The sequence below is a fragment of the Armigeres subalbatus genome, chromosome 1, assembly GCF_024139115.2.
Source record: "Armigeres subalbatus isolate Guangzhou_Male chromosome 1, GZ_Asu_2, whole genome shotgun sequence".
NCBI classification, from domain to species: domain Eukaryota; kingdom Metazoa; phylum Arthropoda; class Insecta; order Diptera; family Culicidae; genus Armigeres; species Armigeres subalbatus.
Genome location: NC_085139.1, coordinates 118,990,000 through 119,011,814, shown reverse-complemented (window position 1 = coordinate 119,011,814; position 21,815 = coordinate 118,990,000). Strand labels below are relative to the sequence as shown.

General features: G+C 36.8%; 2 protein-coding genes across 3 annotated transcripts in view; one reads left to right on the top strand and one right to left on the bottom strand.

The window, feature by feature from the left end:
* Positions 1-10: 10 nt before the first annotated feature.
* Positions 11-17,011, top strand: LOC134205048 (homeobox protein MSX-1). The gene is made up of 2 exons (XM_062679928.1): positions 11-425; positions 15,027-17,011. The coding sequence occupies exons 1-2, from the start codon at positions 122-124 to the stop codon at positions 15,416-15,418; spliced, it is 696 nt and encodes a 231-aa protein (XP_062535912.1). The 5' UTR covers positions 11-121; the 3' UTR covers positions 15,419-17,011.
* LOC134205047 (adenylosuccinate synthetase) overlaps positions 15,844-21,815 on the bottom strand; it is a 57,424-nt gene continuing 51,452 nt past the window's right edge. Inside the window, exons 8-9 of one of the 2 annotated variants that reach the window (XM_062679927.1) lie at positions 17,401-17,675; positions 15,844-16,327 (exon numbers count right to left, since the gene is read on the bottom strand). In XM_062679927.1, coding sequence (XP_062535911.1) covers positions 17,432-17,675 — 244 coding nt within the window. In that variant the 3' untranslated portion in view covers positions 15,844-16,327; positions 17,401-17,431. Of the gene's footprint in view, positions 17,676-21,815 lie in introns of both variants that reach the window. The other variant, XM_062679926.1, reaches the window with a different exon arrangement.

Sequence of the window (21,815 nt, the reverse complement as noted above, 5' to 3'; positions counted from 1 at the left end):
TGAAGGATAAAAAGATGTACGAGGATGCGTGTGCCGGTTAGTGCGCGTACAGATTTTGTCCGGTGAATATCCGTCGCAGTGCGGCAGAGTATAGCATTCGGTTCTAATTGTGATACGAGACATGACGTCGAATTTTAGGAACATGCCACAAACCCGGCAAAGTGATTTCAGTATAGAGCACATCTTGACCAAAGCCGGAGAAAAGTACGAAAAACGGCGGCGATTGGATACGTTTTCGTGCTCATCGAACACATCGCACAGCCATAGTGACAGTGATGAGCAGTTGGGCTCCGAAGAGGACGAAGAAATCGTTGTGGATAGTTTGCAGAAAAGTGACAACAATCACACTACCGGATATCTGCAGAACTGTATGCCAAGCTTCGATTGGCTATACTATACGCGCTATCGGCCGCCGAAGTTGCCACGTAAGTTACATAGTTTGAACTTGGTCGATAACAAGGGTTTGAATTCTCTTGAAATCAAGTACTTTGTAATATTTTTTACGAACATCCTTATACAATATGTGCCGGAATATCATTATGGAACTAACAAAAACTGTTTGGCCATTTGATTTTTATCTTACGGGTATTCACTTTTTCCGAGCGCTTTCAGAACCAAAACTACGTGCAGTAAATATTAATTTTTGCAATTCCTGATCATAATATCTGGTTTACAGTTGGCGTTTGAGTAATAAAACGGCCTACTTTTCCATACCAATGACATGGGTGCTTTAATGAACATTATGCAACTCATATGGGTTGCATAAAATCCATTATAGCACTAATTTTGGTGCTATAATGGAAAACCAGCATTAGAACAATAGTTACATGATCACATTTAGCTAAATTGGCTTGCATGAGTGTTCGAATAGTGTATTATTTGTGTCACGTAATAAATTGAATAATTTGATGGGCATGACATCCAATTCTCCAAAGGCAGGTTTATCTATCGCTTTATGGTCTGTCGAACATATAATGGGGCACGATAACATGGAATCTGTTTGTTTTCTGCAGCAACATGAGTTTTTGGTAAGAATGGTCATGCTAAGTAAATAAAATTGTACAACTGGTGCTGAAAAAATCATCTTTTTGCAACTAGTCGCACAAACTACTATTAATGCCCAACTCAAATTTAAAACGTTTTGAATTATCATTTCAAGTCCCGAACATTTTGATTCAAATTTTGTGGTGCTGTAACATCATTTTTGAATATGTAGATACTAATTTTTAAAGTACAGTTAAAAAAGGTCATGCACGATTCCAACCATTTTTGAAAGGTGAAAGAAAGTGGTAGTGCAAGGCTTCATTTAATCTGCCATTTGTAAACATATTCAAACCCTTTACTATTCAGTCTCGCTTTCATTCGGGAGATGATGGTTATTTTCAATCGAAAGAATAACAAATAAAATGTTGAATAAAATAGACTTCAATGCGCATCCAACAACGACGATTAGAGTAAAATTTTTAAAATTTTACTTTTATAATTTTCTGATACTGTGTATTATTTAGAATATCTTTAGCTTCCAGTGGAATAGCGGCGGAAACTACAGTCAAACCTCCATGAGTCGATATTGAAGGGACCATCGACTCATGGAAATATCGAGATGTGGAATAGGAAATGTTTGGAAAGCTCTTTGGAGGGACCATCACAGTAACCCAGAAAATATTTTATGATATGGAATAATTTGCTTCCATGAGTCGATATCGAGTCATAGAACATCGACTCATGGAGGTTTGACTGTATATGGCCACCATATTGAAGCAACAAGATAAATGCTTCCTAAATTAAATCAAAACGTTGCTTGATTGAGCCCAGGCCACAGTTTGAAGGAAAATGTTATAAAAGAGTCCAGTTCTCCAAAAACTCTTTTTCACACTTGTTTAATGTGATTATAAAACAAAGCCATGATCACGTGTTTTTCCAGTAATTTTCCAAAAGCCCGAGCTGAGAGAACCATAATGCGCATATTAGTAAAACAAATGGTGAATCTTTCGCTTGTTTATGCTGAACAATTGATTTACCTTTCAGTAACGGGTGGTCACTAAAAACAGGAATTTCAATACTTCAATACTTTTCTATGAGAACATTGATGCTTTCAGAGAAATATTTCCTTATGCTAATGAATCCTTAGAATATTCAGAAAATTGTCGCCCACACACTTTTACTCCAACATGTTCAGTTGTTTCAAACATGCCATCAAAACAAAAAGATTTTTCAAGCGTACAAAGATTGTGGGAGTGCACGGTAGACAATTTTGAACGTGAAAATGTTTCGAAAATTGTTGAAGGATTTAAAGTAGACCGAGCTCCATTGTATTCCAAGGAGATTGGAAGGTCAAAGACACGAAGCAACTCATCAATAGGATCAGAAGCATCATCCGGAGATAGCTGCCGTCCAACGGTCATGTGATACCTGCAAGGTTAAACTACGCCGCACGGCAGACCACGGACTATCTGCTATTTATCATTAATTTAAGTTTAAAGATTAAGGCCAATTCTGTATATAATGTATATCAGATTGAACTGTACTTCTTTGTACTTTTCTTCTGGGGCCATTCTTTTCATTCCCGCTATTTAGTGGCCACCCGTTACTATACGAAAACCTGAGAGAGAGAAGACAGCTCGCTTTATTTACGTTCATCCTAATGTCACCGCGATCCAGTCACTGCGAACCGCAAAAGTAAACACTGCGATGCAACTTCAAATGGCCGTAACCAGAATTATTTATTTGGCAATTTATGTTCGCAACTTTTCTTATATCTGCTACAATGAATTTAACCCGTAATTATCCAAATGAATGATCCCGTATTATGAGAAATCGGGTTTGTTCCACGTTAGGAAGTTCATAACCATTAAAATCAGCTAATTCGAACAAGTTTTTATTGAAGTGAAAAATGTTGCTTCCGACGTTATGAAATGTTACTTTGATTTGTTGAGTTTCCACGTTTTCGAAACAAATAAAGAAGAAGAAGACATAGTAAATAAACGATCTGTCAGTGAGCTGGCTTCTCTCTCTCAGACGAAAACCATCAATAAGGTATTTTATGAGACGTTTCGCAGCGGCCCGATTATTTACATTTAATGTTTTGTTTTGGTATAAGGCTTGCTGACGTTTAATCATCTTTCTCTTGCATGCGCACGGACGGGATAGGATTTGTTTTCATCGGGAAACGCTTCCGAAGCGTTTCCCGATGAAAACAAATCCTATCCATTCTGTGCGCGTACAAGAGAAAGATGATCAAACGTCAGCAAGCTCTATTATTCTGCGTGAACATTCCGTTAGGTCCAAACACAAAATAAATTTTCTAACGTTTTACTTTTAATTCATGTTTTCTTCAGCATTTTATGCTTAGAATGCTATGGTATAAATTATCCAGCAACACGTATTGGAAATGGTACGAAAAGCTTGGTTCTCAAGCTCTAGAAACCGAAAAGTAAAATAGGTTAAATTGATGATCAGACCCATTGAAATGTTCAGCGCGAAACAACCAAACAAACGGGCTCCCACTAATTGTCAAAGTAGATAAACACGAGAAAAACAGCTGTTTCGATCTGTCTCATAAAATGCCTTATTCTCATTTGGGCTTTTAGGAATAGGAGTAGAAAAAACATGTGGTGAATATGGAATTCATCACAGGATTAATTGTACAATTACCCCAATCAAAAATGATTAATAGCTGATCAACACAACTGAACATAGCAAAGGCGAAAATGGTATGATTCTTCTTTATTAAAATATGGGTTTTTGTAATTGTAAAGCAAATTTGGAATTAGTTTTTGTCGGGTTTCACCTTACAACTCTGTGGAAGTTTTGATCATTATTAAACACTTTGTAATTGGTTTACAAACATCAGTTCGAGAAAAAGGAACAACCACGAAAATAGAACCTTAGGAAAATTTCAAGCGAACATGATTCATTTTCATGAAACTTCATTAAAGATTTGAAATTTTTGTTGCTTGTCCCATGGCAGCCCGAGATTCAGAGAATCCCGAAATTGTGTAAATCTCGAGACGTGCCGGGTGCTGACAAGAAGCCAACCTGCCCAGGTCCATCTTTGTGAGCGATTTAATTCTATATTTAGTAGTTTTCCGTAAGTGCTGACATTGGTTGGGCTATGTTGTTCCATTTCCATTTTTTACATGATGAGCACAGCTTTTTGCATCGATCAGTTCCAGTCGTGGATTTCAAAACTACGGCGAGAACTTGACTATTTCGGACAGTCTCCCGGAACCGTGCAACATATTTTTCTCGAAGCCGAAGTGGTTTAATTATCGCTACATACTCGTTGCTGAAGCAGTTCTCATCGGTTTGGCCAGTGCCATCTCCACACTGCAGAGTAAGTTGTTTAAGCACCCCCGCTACGACCTTTCCACTGACAGATACTAAGACCTGGTTTCGCCTAACCCTAACGTACTTATGCCTAACGTCGTGGACCCAAGATTGGGACCGCAACTAGAGGACATCTACAACCGCTTAACTCCGCACAATCAAAAGCACCAAGTTTCCATGGTCCGATCTACCTATAATAGAATAGATGATGCTTGAAACTAACATCATCTTCAATGTGTAAGAACGGATGACCAAAAATTAAGCAATACCAACGCCGGTTGTGTCCGAATAGAGGTCAATTGAGAAATAGGTAGAAAAATGTTGATGTTGTACTCCCTTTGAATCCGACGATAAATCTGCACTTCCAAAAGAAATCACTGAGATGTTGGGTATATGGGGTTGGTTAGAAGTGGTAGCAGTGTTTGTTTTGGTTAATGATAATTAATTAACTTACCGACTGCACATAGCGCGATCGTTCTGCCAAACGAAACACAATCGGATACGAACAAAAACTTTTCTAGCATAGCATAGCATATGTGATTGTACAAATCGTGGGTGGCTAGACAATGCTCAATTGAGCAATCTGCTGTATATTGTCGCAAATTGGTACTTGGGATTCGTACATTTTCCTATACAGTAGCAGTTTTATCAGAGGCGACTCGTCCATATGTTCTACCTGTTCATGGAACAGGTAACCATTTTTAGTTCAGAAGTAGGAAAATTTATGTCCTTACAATTAATTTCTTTGCAATTATTTATTAGGGCAAATAATTACTCAGTGAATGTTTATACAAAGTTTCACGTAATGTTTCCAATGATGGTTTAATATCTAACGAAACAAAATATTGCGTAGACAGATCAACTCAGACATAAGATCAGCTAAATATGTGTTTCTCCGACACTCGTTTTGACTCTATCCGCAGCTCCCAGATTGGGAACGGTTTGTATTTTTCTCCAGATGATTATGCATCATAAACAATTCAGCATCAAGAACAATATTAAATTTATGTTTGAGTTTTTAAAAAGAGACATTAAAATTTGATTATTATAAAATATTATAAAATTGAATTATTTAACAATGTTTTTTTTTTTTCAAATAATCAAAATCAATCAAAATATAAAAAAAGGCATAGTTTTCACTAAATTTGAAAAACTAAATAACTCTAAAACATTTCAGTGGACTCAATCTAGGGTCGCATCAAATGATGATACTAATAATGGTTAAGGTTCAAATGTCATACATCAAATCGACTTCATTTTCTTGCTGTTCGCTTCTTTTTTTTTGCGGAGAGCCTACTCATTCGCTCAGATCTGATTTTGTACAAAGTACACACACATTTCCAAAGGTATCAAACTCTATATATTTCCACAAAATATTAACGTCCTTTTCAATACCTGTACAGCGCACAGATCATAGTGATACGCATAAACAACCTCAAACATGCATCTGAGATTGATTTGTTGTGCATCCTTCTCCTAATTACACAATTTCCTACATGCATTTTACATGAATGTAAAATTATGATGCTGTAAAATGATGTAAAATTATGATTATGATTCAATGGATTGTTTACATGACCATATGATCGGTCTTCTCTCTGTGTACATGAAAAGTGATGCCGTTTTAGCATTACATTATTATTTTAGCATTACATTACATTATCAACACTTGAATTATGAAAAAATAAATAACCTGCGTTGCTTATGAATGCTTGCGTTTTTACAGTTCTAGCTCACATCTAATATTTAGTGTCAATATTTAGCATGAAAAGCATCATTTTCATAGATTATTGCTTGATGTTTACGTACATATTCAAGAAAACAAGCATAACATATAGAACAAATCAACACGCAACACTGAACGATGATTTTCGAGTATCTGCAAAGTATAAGAGAGCGTGAGAGTAAATCGACGGTTTCCCCTCCTGGAAAAATATTTTTTCAACTTTGCAATATTTTCTGCAAAAGGCAGTTTTTTCAAATAATATTACGAAATTCATCCAAATGAAGCATTCCACGGATGTATTGAAGTCACCACTATATGTTGATGTAGTTTTAAAACAAGAGTGCTTCCCCGATTCAGCTGGGGAATGCATTTTCTCCTCAGTGGGCGGATTTTTTCCTGGGGGTGGTACAAGCACGTGGCTGTTTTCTTGTCAATGACTGGATTACGGTAATTTGGGCCTTAATTACATTTCCTTCATAACAACAAAATATGTGAGAGTTTTTAAATGCTAGGGGCGATGGGTCCTGCGCACCCGAATGGTGGAAAGAGCCGATTTGAAAGATCTCTATTCTGAGCAATATCCAGTTATCGTCAACTGTTACCAAGTTAGATGTCGGACGACTTATGAGAGTTTTAAATTTTAAGTGCATCTTAATTTGAAACATTTTTAGACCAAAAGAGATTAATTTAGTAGGGAGATTAAGAAGCTGTTTATTGTTTTATAAATCCTTTCTGTTTAAATTGTTTTTTTTTCTAATGTTTGGTTACGTTGTACAAGAAAAGCTTATAATATTAGATCAAATACACAACTTTCATTCGAAACCTCAGCTTGATGTATATTTTTTTAGCAGGCCGGTAGAACAGGTGTACCAAAAGTTCACGAGACGCCCCTGAGTTTTATACCTGGCCACGTCCTTACAATCACGGAAGGAAGGGAAGGAATGTTAGTTCAACATCTACTAGTGAAGTGAAGATACAAGGAACCCATACTATCTTCATAGATGTCTCGGGAAGGAAAATTTGTGTTAGTAGGTAAGGTGAATAATAGGGAGCTCTATTCGACAATATAGAGCGTTTGTCAATAGCAGTATATGCTGAAAAAAAATTAAAATATATCATCAATTTACTTACGAACCATCTAAAGGAAGACAAAGTAACCTGGATTTTACAAATGTTTCGCATTATATACAAAACACGTTCAACCGCACACTTATTCACCGAACATTAAAATCAGAACCAAAAACTCGGATTTTACGAATGTTCTAAATCCTACCTGAAACACGTCCGATCACGCACCAATTGTTTACTCACTCGGCCGCGCGAACTATCTGCTTACTTGCGTTGCGTTGCGTTGTAACGGAGTATTTCGTAGATTGCATACTGATAATTGTCATGTATATTCTTTACCTTTCTTACCCCAATTGCTTATGGATTTCCATTTGGGATTCAATGGCAATCCAATTGGGGGTCCAAAATGATAAAACATGAAAGCTATCATTGCCGGCCACGCCCATCTTCTCCGTTACTAGGAAAGGGAAGGAAATGATGATATGACATCTACTTAACGAGAGGCCAGCGACTCACCGACGCCCTCATAGATGTCAAGGAATTGGATGGTGGGTAGGGTATGTGGTTTAGGAGTATCATTATAAGCAAATGATAGAAAATTTGTGGAAATACGTTGGGAGTGACTTTGCTAAGAAATTTATGTCACTCCATTAACCTTGCCGATGATTTTCCTCGGATGGGGCGAAGGTATTAGCCTTGCCCTGGCTAATAGCCTAGGTTTAAGCGCCTTTGCTCGCTCTCTGAAACGAAAAAAGAGCAAAAAGAAATTAAATTCCCCTTCCCCCCTGATATGATAATGATTTTGATAAACAAATTAATTCTAAGTGGATGAATAAATGATCAAACGGCTGCAAACAAGCCTCTATTGTCGTAGCAGAAGCAAACCCGCCTCAATACGACAGGCAGAAGCACATGTTTGTGATTCAAACGCGATCGACTGTTGTTCAATTTCGATACACATAGTTGGGTAGAGAGAAAAGATGTGAAATATTGCTAAAGTAGGATTCGATGGATACGGGGAATTGGAGATAGTGATTCAAAAATGCACTTGTGCCTGAACTATGATTATTTTGTAATTTATCTCTTTTTTGGAAATGACTAATAAATGTGTTTGACCATCCGTTACTAAGTGCCCCAGCCATTCAAGTACTCACTCGCTGACCGAATGCCGAATCCATCACGTCCATCGACTGTCAAGAACGGCACTCAATCTAACAAATCGGGCTCGCCTATTCCATCAGCTCACCGTTGATCGAATCCGACCCGCCGTAAAGTATGTATCGTGCAGTGCTGTACTCCTCTGATCGATCCGGCACCGCCAGATACACTGCTGTCCTCAACTTCTGCGAATGATGCTTGCGGTTCTCAGTACATAGGCTCCATGAAAAATCTTCCAGTTCGAATTGATACTAAGAAACACATTTTCAGAGGCAAACAAATCAGACGTCAAAAAAAAACTCTCGGCCGCGCGAACTATCTGCTTACTGAGCAGAAACACGACAAAACAGTCACTCAAACACAATCGGATACGAACAAAAACTTTTCTCGCCAAATAATTTACTCACCCACACATTGCAAAACAAATATTTCTTTGATTGCTTTGATCGTACTGCGTGCTGAAGAAAACACGAGCGGGAACAAACTGTGTCAGAATGCAATAGAAATTACAATCGTTTTAATTTACGCTGTTTATGGTATTCCTTTTATGTTCATTATTTTTCTGGTAAATTTTAACAACTTTTCTATCTGTGCATTTTTTTCTGCCTGTGCATGAAAGGGCTACAACTAAAGCGTGTACGAAATCGAATTGTATCACTTTCAAAGGTCGATAACATTGCTTAGTTATCAATTAACTCAGTGTAAATTCTGAACCCCTTGGCCGATTTCAACCAAATTTGGAACACAAATTCTTTATCTTACAGAGGGGACAATAGGGGGATTAAGCATGCTCTTTGGAAAAGGAGGAGGGTGTGGGGGAAGGGGTATTGCTTGGTTATCGATCAACCCAGTGTAAATTCTGAATTCCTTGACCGATTTTAATCAAATTTGGAACACGATTTCTTTATCTTAAGAAGGGAGCGATAGGGGGTTAATCATGCTCTTTGAATAGAGGGAGGGTGTGATGGGAGGGGTATTGCTTAGTTATCGATCAACTCAGTGTAAATTTTGAATCACTTGGCCGATTTCAACCAAATTTGGAACACAAATTATTTATCTTTAGGAGACGACGATAGGAGGGTTAGTGATGCTCTTTGGAAAAGAGAGAGGGTGTTGGTGGGAGGGGTATTCCTTACTTATTGATCAACTCAGTGTAACTTCTGAACCCCTTTGCCGATTTCGAACAAATTCTTTATCATAACGAGACGACTATAGGAGGTTAGTTATGCTCTATACAAAAGAGGGAGGGTATGGGGGGAGGGGTATTGTTTAGAAATCGATCAACTCAATGTAAATCTTGAGCCTCATGACCGATTTGAACCAAATTTGTATCAAATATTGTCTGTCCTAAGGAAGCGATTTTAGTGGATATGGGTAAGTCATTTTAAAAGGGGAGGGTGTGGGTAAGGGGTATTGTTTAGTTGTCGATCAATTCAGCATGACTTCTGAACCCATTTATCGATGTCCACCAAATTTGGAACCCATATTATCTGTCTAAGGAAGACTATATCAGACTGGGTAGAAGTGTCATAGCTGAATGAGAGGGATTGTATATTTATTGAACGAACAGTTTAGTATACCTTTTTATCGCATGGGTCAATTAAAACCAAACACGTAAACACGTAATCTCTACCCAAAGGAAACTATTATAGAGAGGCTGGAAGGGACTTTTCGAATGGGAGGAGGGGGGGTTATTGGGGTTGGGTATTGTTTAGAAAACGACTTAATTTAAAATCCCTTTTATTTAGTACATCCGAGGTTCTATGACATTGTACAATGGTTCGAAAACAAATTGTCCGAATTCCTTGAAAATAGCAAATCTTCGACAATAACATTTTCCCGGTAATAACATTTCCCCAAAAATGACTTTAACGAAAATGATATTACCCAAAAATGATACATATCCCAGAATATGACATTTCCCTGAAAATGACATATCCCTGAATGAAGCAGGCCATTAACATAACACTATTTGGCCTAAGGTCATTCGACATGAAGGACATTTGGGATAATTAAGAACAGCATAAGAAAAATCTTGCATAGAAAGCAAGCATTTCCTGGGTATGAAACAGTGATAATTGTTACCCTTCATCGGAATAATGGTATGCCCAGTGAAAAGCAATGATTAATGTGTTTCCTTCTGAATGGTGGATGTGATTGCTTCTTTAAAAGTAGGTATTTGCCCGGAATAAGGCAATGTGTGGTGTGGTGGGATCCCTTCTTTAAAAATTTGCATTTGCCCCGGAATATGGCATCGATGGATGTTTTTCCCTCTTTAGAAAAAGACGTTTGCCCGGAATTAGGCTTTTCAAACCCACGATCCCTTCTTCAAAATCAGTCAATGTTTCCAAAAGTCTTCTTTTAATCAAATGATAAAGTATGAATAAGTAAACACAATTACCCTGTTGACCAATTGGTTTTATCATTTCCCGATTGTAAAAAAAAACTGAAAATCAAACTGGCAATTCCGAGCAAGGCCGGGTACATAAAGCTAGTTACGAAACATAAAATGTTGAACAGACCTCTCGCGTCGACATTTTTTTATCGGCTTATAACACCAACATCAGCATTTTCGACTACATATTTGACTAATTAATAGAGCTGATAAAAGAGGACGATTGTCTCGGCGGTTCCCTTTGTTATCGTTCCCAAACATGTTTGGTACACTACTGTCAAACAAAACGTACTGATTTATCCTTCGTTGGCATTTAGCGCCCTATCCTCGCCAGCAAAAGATGTTTTGCCAGCACATTTGTTGGATCCTGTTCAGCTGGGGCTTCCTGGGGCAGCACATAAAATTTCCACAAGCACAGAGACGTTCTTGCGGACTATATCGTTAGCCTCGTAGCCCTTATTTCTTTCCTTAAAAGATGGGGACGCATAATATAATAATCGACTGCATTCACGGGCTTCCGAGTCATCTCGATTCCATCATTCCGAGGCATCTCGATTCCGACTCATCGAATCAAATTGCGACACAATAACATTGATGAAATAGGTTCTCAATGATTTTCTATTCTTCAACTCGATTTTTCCATGACTCGATGGTCCTTTCAATAACGAAGAATAGATGGTTGATTAAAAAGTCCGAGAAGTACAGAAAAAAAAATATATGACTCACTTAGCATTTCTTAACTGCTGCCGCATGCATAACTGTCCAATATTGATACGAAATGCAGTGTGAAATTATTTAATTTTATTGAAATTTGACTAATGGCATGCGTTTTGTAAGACTAACCGTCTAACTAAATAACAATCAGAGGTCTGATACGTCTGTGTTCCATAGACAATGTCAATACTTTAGTCTGTTTTGTTTCAAAGGAAGTCGTTAGAGTGTTGAGGGAAGAATTAAGATGCCATAAATGCAAGACCCATCATAAATAAAAGGGAGGGTGTGAAAGCGATTTAAGAAACATTCGACATCGACAATAATCGATCCAAAAAATCACATTCTGGTTATTTTAATGCTACAGGATAAGACACCATACACCGTCCTCACCCCAGTATTCGCCCATCTATTTTAAAAACTTTATTTCTCGAGATCTACTCAGTTGTTGAAAACAGTGTAAGTTCACTTTTTCAATAATTATTAAATAATTCTATGAAAAAAATAAAATTAATTTTTAACAACTAATTTTCAAGAAATGAAGATTTTAAAATGAGTGGGTGAAAAATAGTGGGAACGCGAGTGCTTTTTGTTTTGGATCCCGGGAAGCTTTTCCTTAACTCTCTCATGTCAAAGACCGCCTTAAGACGGGGTACTTTGATTATTTTTTGCAATTTTAATTGATTAGATTGTGTTTTTTTTTTTAAATTGATAAAATCGCGTGAAGAACGTTTTCAGATCGATTTTAGAAAGCAAATGAGTGATTCTGAACGAAATCAAAAATTTTACACATACCGTGGAGGCACCATATTTGACGCAGTTAAGAAAATTTTAAAAAGAATCATTATTTTAAAAATAATTGCAAAATAGATTCGCTCAATATTCTGCATAACGAACTTTCTACTATTATAGAATCTGCACAAATAATGAAACTTGGAAATATAAGTTTATTTCTTAGTTTTTTTAATATGCTTTTATGTGGTACTTGAGGTTCCGAACTTGACGCACTAATTTTACATTGTCCCTAATTGACTCAAAGTTGTGCCTAATTTGACGCACTTTGAAACTATGTTAAGACTCAATCAATTAAACGCCATAGATGTGTATTATATAATGACGGTGTAGAGGCAGTAGGGGCAATATGAACATACGGGGCAATATGAGCCACCCTTATTTTGAGCTTATTGACAAGTTTTATCATGTGAAAATTATATGATCTTCAAAAGAATGATCCACATATGACTCAAAAATACAGGTCAAAAATGCATCACAATCAAAAGATCTATTATAATTTAATATTGTGCACACATGTTTGTACTGATACAAATCTGAATTTATCACAAAACTTTTTTTTCCAAAACCATGTATCTATGGGGCAATATGGCATACCTGCACGGAGCAAGATATCAGGCCTTAATATGCGAACAAGTTCAAATTTCATTTGCCAAATACAAGAATATTATCATCTATGTTAGATTCATGACGGAAAAATGAGAACACCGCATTACTGCGATCGGAACAGAAAAAATGACCATCGATCAATTGAAATGTGACTGTTCAAACGGTGAAGAGTGGCAAATCGGTTCGGTCGGCTGTTGTGCGGTTTAATAATTTTATTTGGAATGGAATTCTTTAAACTGTTGTAGGAATATCATATTCCTCCATATTACCCCACTTTTCTTTTCCAAAAAATGTTTTGGATGAGTGACCCATACTGCCCCAAATGGTGCCCCATATAGTCGGGAACACACAACAAAATCAATACATTTCTAAAAGTTCATTCCAACAATTGTCAAACGCATTTTTCATCATTCATCGACATAATATGAAAGGTAACACTCCCTAGTATAAGTCAACTACATTTGAATGATATTTTTTCGAGCTTTTTAGCGCTTTTCGGAACGATTTCCTTAGGTGGCCCATATTGCCCCGATCACCCCTAATAGAACTTTGTATGGTATAAAATAACAAGTTAATTAATTTTACAAAGCGCCATTTTATTTATTTTTGTTGAATTGTTCTGCAAGTTATTTGCTATGTGGCATGTAAAAGGTAACTTATAACCTGGGTGGTGCGGATAGAATCGATTTGGTTGTCAAACTGAAGCCAAAATTTTCTATTGTGCCGGAGCCAAACATTGAAGATTGTGGTTATGTTCGTTTCTGATCTAATATTGAGAAGTATTGTTATTATTTGGGGAAAAAAATAAAAAAAACTTTGTTTAAGTTTTGTATTCTTTGTAACTAATATTCTCACATTAGTTTTCGAGTGGAAAATTAGTAGGAATGCAACTAAAAAGCACTCGTTACGAAATTTAACGAGATTCAGCAGCTGATTTGAGCATAAATGTATGTAAACAATCGTAAAGTCATGTAGAGTCTAGCGCATTTGTGCGCCCTCATGCAGCGTGGAAAGAGAAATTCGAAGAGCGGGAAATGTTTGACAGCCAAGTAACTGCAAAATAATTTTGTTGATGGGAGTGATTTCAAAATACCCCTCCACTCGCTTGAGCGCAGAAAAGCGGCTCTATCCGCAGCACCCAGCTTATAACCCTTTAATGTGCCTACAACATTGTCTAATAAGACATTGCTATAAATATGTAATCTGGGGCGTGGGAGGCAAAATGTCATTCAAATTTCATTCAAATGACATTATGTCAAATGACACGTGACATTTTGGAAAGTTTTCACTCTCCAGCCTCAGATGTTATATTTAGAGCAATGTACCCTTGGACAAAAATAAAGCCCTACTCAAGCGTTATGAGTACATCCAAAAATATGAAGTAAATTTGACTTCTGAAAAAAGTTATGAACAAATTAGTCAAATGACATGCAGATGACGTTTTACAAGCCTGGATAACACGATTGAATTCCTCAAAAACAAGCAAAGCATAATTGTAAAAATTGATTTTGCTTAATTTTTGACGTCCTTTGCACCAATTGTTGCACTAGTGGTCCCTATTTGGCCAATCCCATGAGAAAACAATGGGATTTGCCAAATAAGGAACCAAAATTAAGAATAGTGCCACAACTGGTGCATGTGTTCCTATTGTGGATTAATCAATTTTGAGGATTACAACAAATCTTATTGTGGTTTTCACAGCTGTTATAAGAAGCAGGAAGTAAAACCTTTCGCTTGATATATAAAGTCGACCTGCATGCTTTTTACTTATTTAACAGTTGTTCTTATGTATGGCGACAATTGGTACACCCACCCTATATCTAACAAATCATGATCACAATTTGATATATGACCAAAATTGACCATCTTGACATAATCAGAGTGCATTCGATGATTTTAATATTGTTGATTCAAACCTTCTAAAATAAGGCGAAACATGAAAATTCTTAACATTTTTGTTCAATTTCAAATTTTGTACAAAGTTTATATGATGAGGATCTAATATTCCATATTTCCATACAGGTAAAGGACTTTTTAATAGCTTTCTTTTGTACTACATAAGACGATGGAGGGATCACTGCAAGTGTTGTTTTTAGAAGTGTCCGGTATTGGGAGATACCCGGCGCTGGGGGATCACCCCCTATATGACGAAGATAAAACTAAAAATGAGCCCATTGAAATGAAACCATTTCTTGAACATTAATAAATCTTTCAATGCTCTTCCCTTTTTTTCTGCAGGTCCCCAAAAAATCGGTCCCGTAAAGCGAACGCCCGGACGACTTCCACGCGTTCCATTCACCCCCGGCCAACTGAGTGCCTTGGAGGATGCGTATAAAGTCTCCACCTACCTGAGCTCGGAAGAGGCGAACCAGCTGGCGTACAATTTGGATCTGACCAACACGCGGGTAAAAATCTGGTTCCAAAACCGCCGGGCGCGCGATAGACGCGAGAAGCGTGAAGCCGCAATCGGCACACCGCCAATGGGCAGCGGCAGCTCAATACCTCTGGCTGCTACCAGCTCCGTTGCGCTAGCGCCGGTGGGACATTTTGCGTACTTCAGCAGGCAGTGCGAATTCACACCCGGATCGCCAACCGGATCCAGCGGGAGCGATCGGAAGAGTCCAAAGTGAAATTGTAGTGTTCGGGAAATACTTGTGATATACACGACCGCTCAGTTCAAATGAAATTGCTCAATTGTAAATATGTGTTACTATAATGTGTACTGTTAGGCATATTTGTAAATATAGCGTAGGTTAAGTCAATACAAAGAAATATATTTTGGAAGATATTTATAAGAAAAGATTTTTCAATTCTAGTATTTTTAAACCTCTCTCAGACAAACGGTAAGATGCACGGCTTCAAATCAATACCAGGTGTCTGAATTCGATTCCCTGTTGGTCTAGAATTGTAACTACTTCAGTAACCCGAGACGTAGAAAAAGTACCTACGTATGTGTTTATCGTGTTTGACGTAATAGTAATGGTATAATTAATTATTATCTAGGCATTGCATTGATTCAATGTGATATTTCACAGTTAATGAAAACAAAGTAAACTAATGGTAGAATAACTATATTACAAATGTTCTTAACAAAACTTCAACATGTACATTACTGTTAGAACGCAGAAAAATAAAATTACAATCATTTCAAGTCGTTTATTGTATTAAACGAATATTTTGGTAAGCGACGAAAAATATAAAATATTTCAATTACTCTCTTTGATGCACTGCCATTATTTTTTGTTCTATAAAAAACGTGTTGAACGTTTTTTTATTTGCTTTTATGTAGCCGTGTGCTGCAATCCTTTTCCTGATACTGGGTAAAATTGCACCCTGCTGTTTCTAACCGCACGTTGGGAGCAATAATTACTATGTAACAAACCATTTGTTTTAATGATCTGGGTGATTTTTTGTCTGTGTTTTTCTGTTACAAGCTATCTAATATTTTTTCTTCCAGTTAACTTTATTTTAGATGGCCGTTGTTTGCTTTTATTTTCCAATAGATTTGGAATCCATTTGTGCGGTCAACTGAACTAAAACTAGTAGCATTATGTAATAGTTAGTTAAGTATCTGCAATTCCGTCACAAAGACCAACGAGGATCACCTGCTCTGTTCATGGCCTTTGCTGTACAACTTCATAATACCCATGAGCAGTTATTTGTTAGTCGATTGAGACTTTATTCTAGCTATACTGTTCAGTTTCAGGTGGTCGTAGGTAAACCTAAAGGCAGCCTCACACTCATGGATTTTGTTTCCATGTATTCCCAAAGAGGTGGGATTCATGAAAAAAAATTGGTCTCAATTTACTTCAAATTCTGGGTCAAAAGCCTTTAGGAAATTTATGCGACCAAAATTAAGTGAACCAGATTCCCGAAGTGTGAGGTTGCCTTTAAACACGACTCAATTCTCCAAAATATGTAGGTATATCATGCTTTTAAAGATTTTAACATTGATGATGGCGAGATAATAGTTTTGGTGTTTCAATTTTTGACGCATCCTAGAAACTAATATTAAAACCTAGTGCTATGCTCCCATATAAGCAGCGGATTAGGATACGCCCGATTCTATTTTTACACGGGTGTCTATAGTTTCTTGAGATAATAATGTTATATATTGAAAAGCAAATATTGGTATTGTATTGGTTATATCGTAAAACATCATAAAGATTAAGAAGCCGTGGATTGAAAAGACCGGTAGAAAATAAATGTTACGATACTACATGCTTAAGACCTTCAAAGGAGGCAAGAAGAAAAGGCTTAATAATTAAAACTAAATGATCATAACTTTTGAACAAGCGAAGATTCAGACAAAACAATTGGAAACGATAAGATCATGCTATCTTGAAACTTTTGAGATTGAAGGTTTCTTCCGCGCCATGAAAGAAATCCGTAGATAAGATTCCCGATCATTCCTCCCAATTGAACATTTCACTTTCTTTAATTAAATCTGTTTATTCGAAATATGTAATATCTACATGGATTCACGAAATAAAACGAAATTTCCTACACGGCATGCATCCCCGTGTAAAAAAACAGAATCGGGTTCGACTGTTTTCTTCAATTTTACCACATACACACGAACATACAAACACACAACGGGTACGTGACTTACATCGAAAGGGTTTTCAACAACAGAATCATCATTAATCTTCCACGTTGATGATCGACTCACGACCCTTGCCGACGCCGATCCATTTAACCGGCACGCCCAGATCATTCTCGATCAGTCGTATGTAGTCTTGCGCCTCCGGTGGGAGTTCCTTGAAGTCGCGTACGGTCTCCGTTGACTTGAGCCAGCCCGGCATGGTGATGTAATTGACCTCAACTTGGGCCAGGTCGGTGATGGAACCCGGGAAGTAGTCAATTTTTTCACCGCGCAAGTTATAACTGAAAAACGATTGTATACTAGTTTGCGGTAAACGATTTTGAGATACAACTTTGTGCTTAATATCATTTTGCTGTCTGTACTATGTACTATGAGGTCCACCCGGTTTCCTTGTTTCTTTTAATTGCACAGCATCCTTAATCAGCACGACGCTGGGTCATTGAGCCGAACGGTCATTATGCCGAATGGTTATTAAATAGTATAAGAAGTCAGTAGTAGGTAGAGCGAGGCGAAAAAATAATTGAATAATTTCTGCCGCATGATGATTTGAATCTTAAAGCAAACATAATTCCATGGTTTATAAATAAATGCATCATTGCATTACTAATATCCATAGTCAGGATACATTGATAGCATCCTGAAAATAAAGTACATGATGTTTCATATCAAGATACATTATTTTAGGGGCTGTACATATACCATGTGTACAGGTTTTGATCAGTTTTAGATACCCCGTGGACATTTCCTCATATACATTTTTTTTAAATTTGTATGGACCGTGGACAATCGACATACTTCCGCTCCCCCCTAAACTGTCCACGTGGTATATGGACAGCCCCTTATCAAAGGATTAAAATCGTGAATAGGCTATACGTTCAAGCAGAACAGACTTTCAAATTCAACCAAAATACTTGATGGCTATTTCACAGGATTTCGAGGCCTGCAGTTGTATGAATTTAAATCTATTTCGATAAGAACAGTTGGCGTCTGCGAACTCATGGTGGAACCAAAGTGGGAAGCCGACAGTTTTTATCCTACACACACGAACTAAAATCGAAACGAGGTTCCGGGTAAGTTGTTCAGATGGCGTTGGGTCACACGTAAATTACAAATTGATTAATGATAATCTTGCAGAGCAATAACCTAAAATGTGTTAACTGTTTAGAAACCCAGAGGACCAGAATCATTAAGAACTCGATTTTACCAAACTGATTCTCCAGAGAGGTCCCAAAATCGTACCCAACAAAACTTGAAGAACTCTCTGATAAATATATGCAGAGACGAATAGAAATGATTGTAAGGTCTGCGGATTGTTTGGCCAATATATGGTGTGCTGTCCACGAAGAGAAGAATATAGTTATCATCACTGCAGAGGGTAATACAGAAGTTGTGCGATTCTCCTCTTCAGAAACATACAAGTCGGGGGAATTACATCGTCTATTGGCCACACATCAATTGGGTTGTTTAGCATAGAAAAATATGAGGTTTTTTATAGTTTAACATAAAGAGCATGCTTTCCTGATCTCCAACATATTTTTATTTTGTTTATTAACCTTTTATTTACATTTTTATACAGCAAACAATAAGCCATTTCAATCGATAGAATGACACTAACATTCATAGAATGACAGTTGGCCTATGCAGCATAAGAACAAATTTTTAGTCCCATACAAATTTAAAATGCAAATTAAAAATAGTTCCGGGGCTCCAAAAATTCTGAAAAATTGAGGTTAGGCTCAGTTTTTTATGCAGATTCAGAATATGTAAAAACATACATACCCCTAAACAACCCAATTGCGAGCAGTGGATCAACGGATTTGCAACCAACCATAATTTCCCATGGAGTCTCAATGTGTTGTGAAATGTCATTGGCATTCAATTGTCTAATTTCCCGAAACCTTTTTTCAGAAGCACGATATTAAATTCGTAATAGAATAAGCGGTTTGGGCGTTACTTAATTTAAATTACAAACGTTGCTTCATGCCTCTTGTCATAAGACGAGTTCGTCTTCTTCTTCTTCAATGGCTCTACATGCCAACTGGCACTTGGTCTGTTTTTCAACTTAGTATTCTATTAGCCTATTAGCATTTCCTCGACTATTAATTAGAAACTTTGCTATGCCCGCTATTGCATGAGTATGTATCTTGTGGGGCAAGTACAAAGGTTACACTATGCCCAGGGTATCGAAAAAGTTTCCAACTCTAAAACATCCTAGAATTGACCGATAATCAGTTATGGGGTCATTAACATTATAAAGTTTATTATGATTGTATGACAAATATCACGGAATATCATACGGATATCATATCATACGGAATATCATTTCGCGGAGTCCCACTATGCGGAAACTCATTTCGCGGAGTGTGACATTCCGCGGATTGGTGTATTTCGCGGAATGACATTTCCTGGAATAACCCATTTCGCAGAAAAATTAAATACACTATTATTTTGATATGATTTTGAATATATAATCAAGAAAGTTTATTATTAGCATACTGATAACGATAAGCATAGAATCATCATCATGCAGGAAATATATCCTTTCTTGAATGTTTAACGTTTTGATATATTGCAAAAGAAAATCTTAGATTATTGTTTCGTTTGAAATAGAAGATTAGCATGTGAGGCATTCCACGGGGGCATGTCAGTCGATCCTGAGCGACCATTTCGAAAATATTTGAAACTCTGCACAGTTTTTCAATTTCATCTAAATCGTCATTTTTCGATATCAAATCTTCATATTGAGTCACGACTAACTTTTCAAAAGGGTGTATGTGAAAATGGTTCAAAAATATTTAAAAAGCTGCACAGCAAAAACGGAATGTTAGATTGTTATGATTTTTTCAGCAAAGTTAGACAACTAAATGGTGATTCTTAAGAAAATGTGCACAGTAAAAAAAATTTTTTGCCTTTAAAAATATCATTTTTGTCACAAAACTCAAATATCTCAAAACCCTATCTTTTTTCGAACGTAATTTTTTTAGGGAAAACGGTCCATTATATTAGCTATCTACCATAAAAATTTGGTGATGGTAAACTAATAAACAAAAAAGTTATGACATTTCAAACATTTCACAATTTTCACATTTAGTAAAAAACAATTTTTTTCTGTGTAAGTTATTTCGAGAATTGCAGTTTGATGCAGATTTTATTGTTAAGGGACGTGATTTAAACAAGTTGTTTTCATGATATTTTGATTTAATTATTCATAGCATCTATAAGAAACTTAGACACGATCCAGTGTTGTGATCAAAAGTATTGATAGTGTCATAATTTTCATTGCACGTGACTGGCGAAAAATTCTTTTAATAGTGTTGAAACCTGTTGATAATAACGTTGATAGAAACATATCAGAAATGTTATTTTTAAGACAAAAGCTGCAAAATCAAAGATTTATATACACGTGTACGTCTATAGTTTACCTGCAAAAAATATACCTCTTAGAGAATAGACTTTATGATCGGGAGGAAACGGGTATCTTCAACAACAACAAATGCATGATAGGTACATACCATGACAATGCTCACGAAAAAGCAAAAAATTACTACTACTAAGGTTGTTAAAGATCTTATAGTAATTTTTTCTTCAGTCAAGCAAATGACACCAAACTAGTCAGTAAAACTTAAAAGTGATTTTGTTTATTGAAATATTACGAACAACATGAGTAGCCGCTTTCTCAACTGTTGTAGGCCGTTTGATGGAAAAAGTGTTCAAAAGAGTTACGAAATCTCACCGAAAGCACCATAGATAAACTGAAAGCGACTGGTTATGCTCCAATGTCCACATTGAATACAAATTTACGCATTTGCACGTCCTGCCGTCTAAACGTTGACAAAAGAGCAATCTGTATATCATCGGTTGAGCAGAGCGCAGGAAGTTCGAAAACGACAGCAACTGAGGAATTGCCAGATGTATCGACAACAACTGAGGAATTACCAGAAGTATTAAGTGCTGAGAGCCTTGCCACCGTACCATCAGCGAAATCTGTTTCAACAAATCAATCGGAAGATGAGTGTATCCAAAAGGTCAACATCGAACGCTTTAACGAGGGCATAGCTGGGATAAAAGTGACTCCGATTAAATGGAGTAAGATGGACTACGTTTATTACCCGGAGAAAAATACCGTGAAATAAACGAAGCTGTACGAAGAAACCTCTTCAAATTAGGACCTGATGATGTGGAAAATACAGACTACGATGAGGTAATTATAAATATGAAGGAAAGGTTCTCGAATGCAGCCACGACAAGGAAAGAAAAATTATTGATTTTGTCGATGCTGCCAAGTTCGTGGTCTATTCAGGATGCCATTGATGAGTTCAAAACCAATAGAAATACAGTAAAAGAGGCAAAACAATTGAAGAATAACTGTCTTTCAACCAAAAATACTAGGTCTAGTACTGCATTAACAGATGAGACAAAAG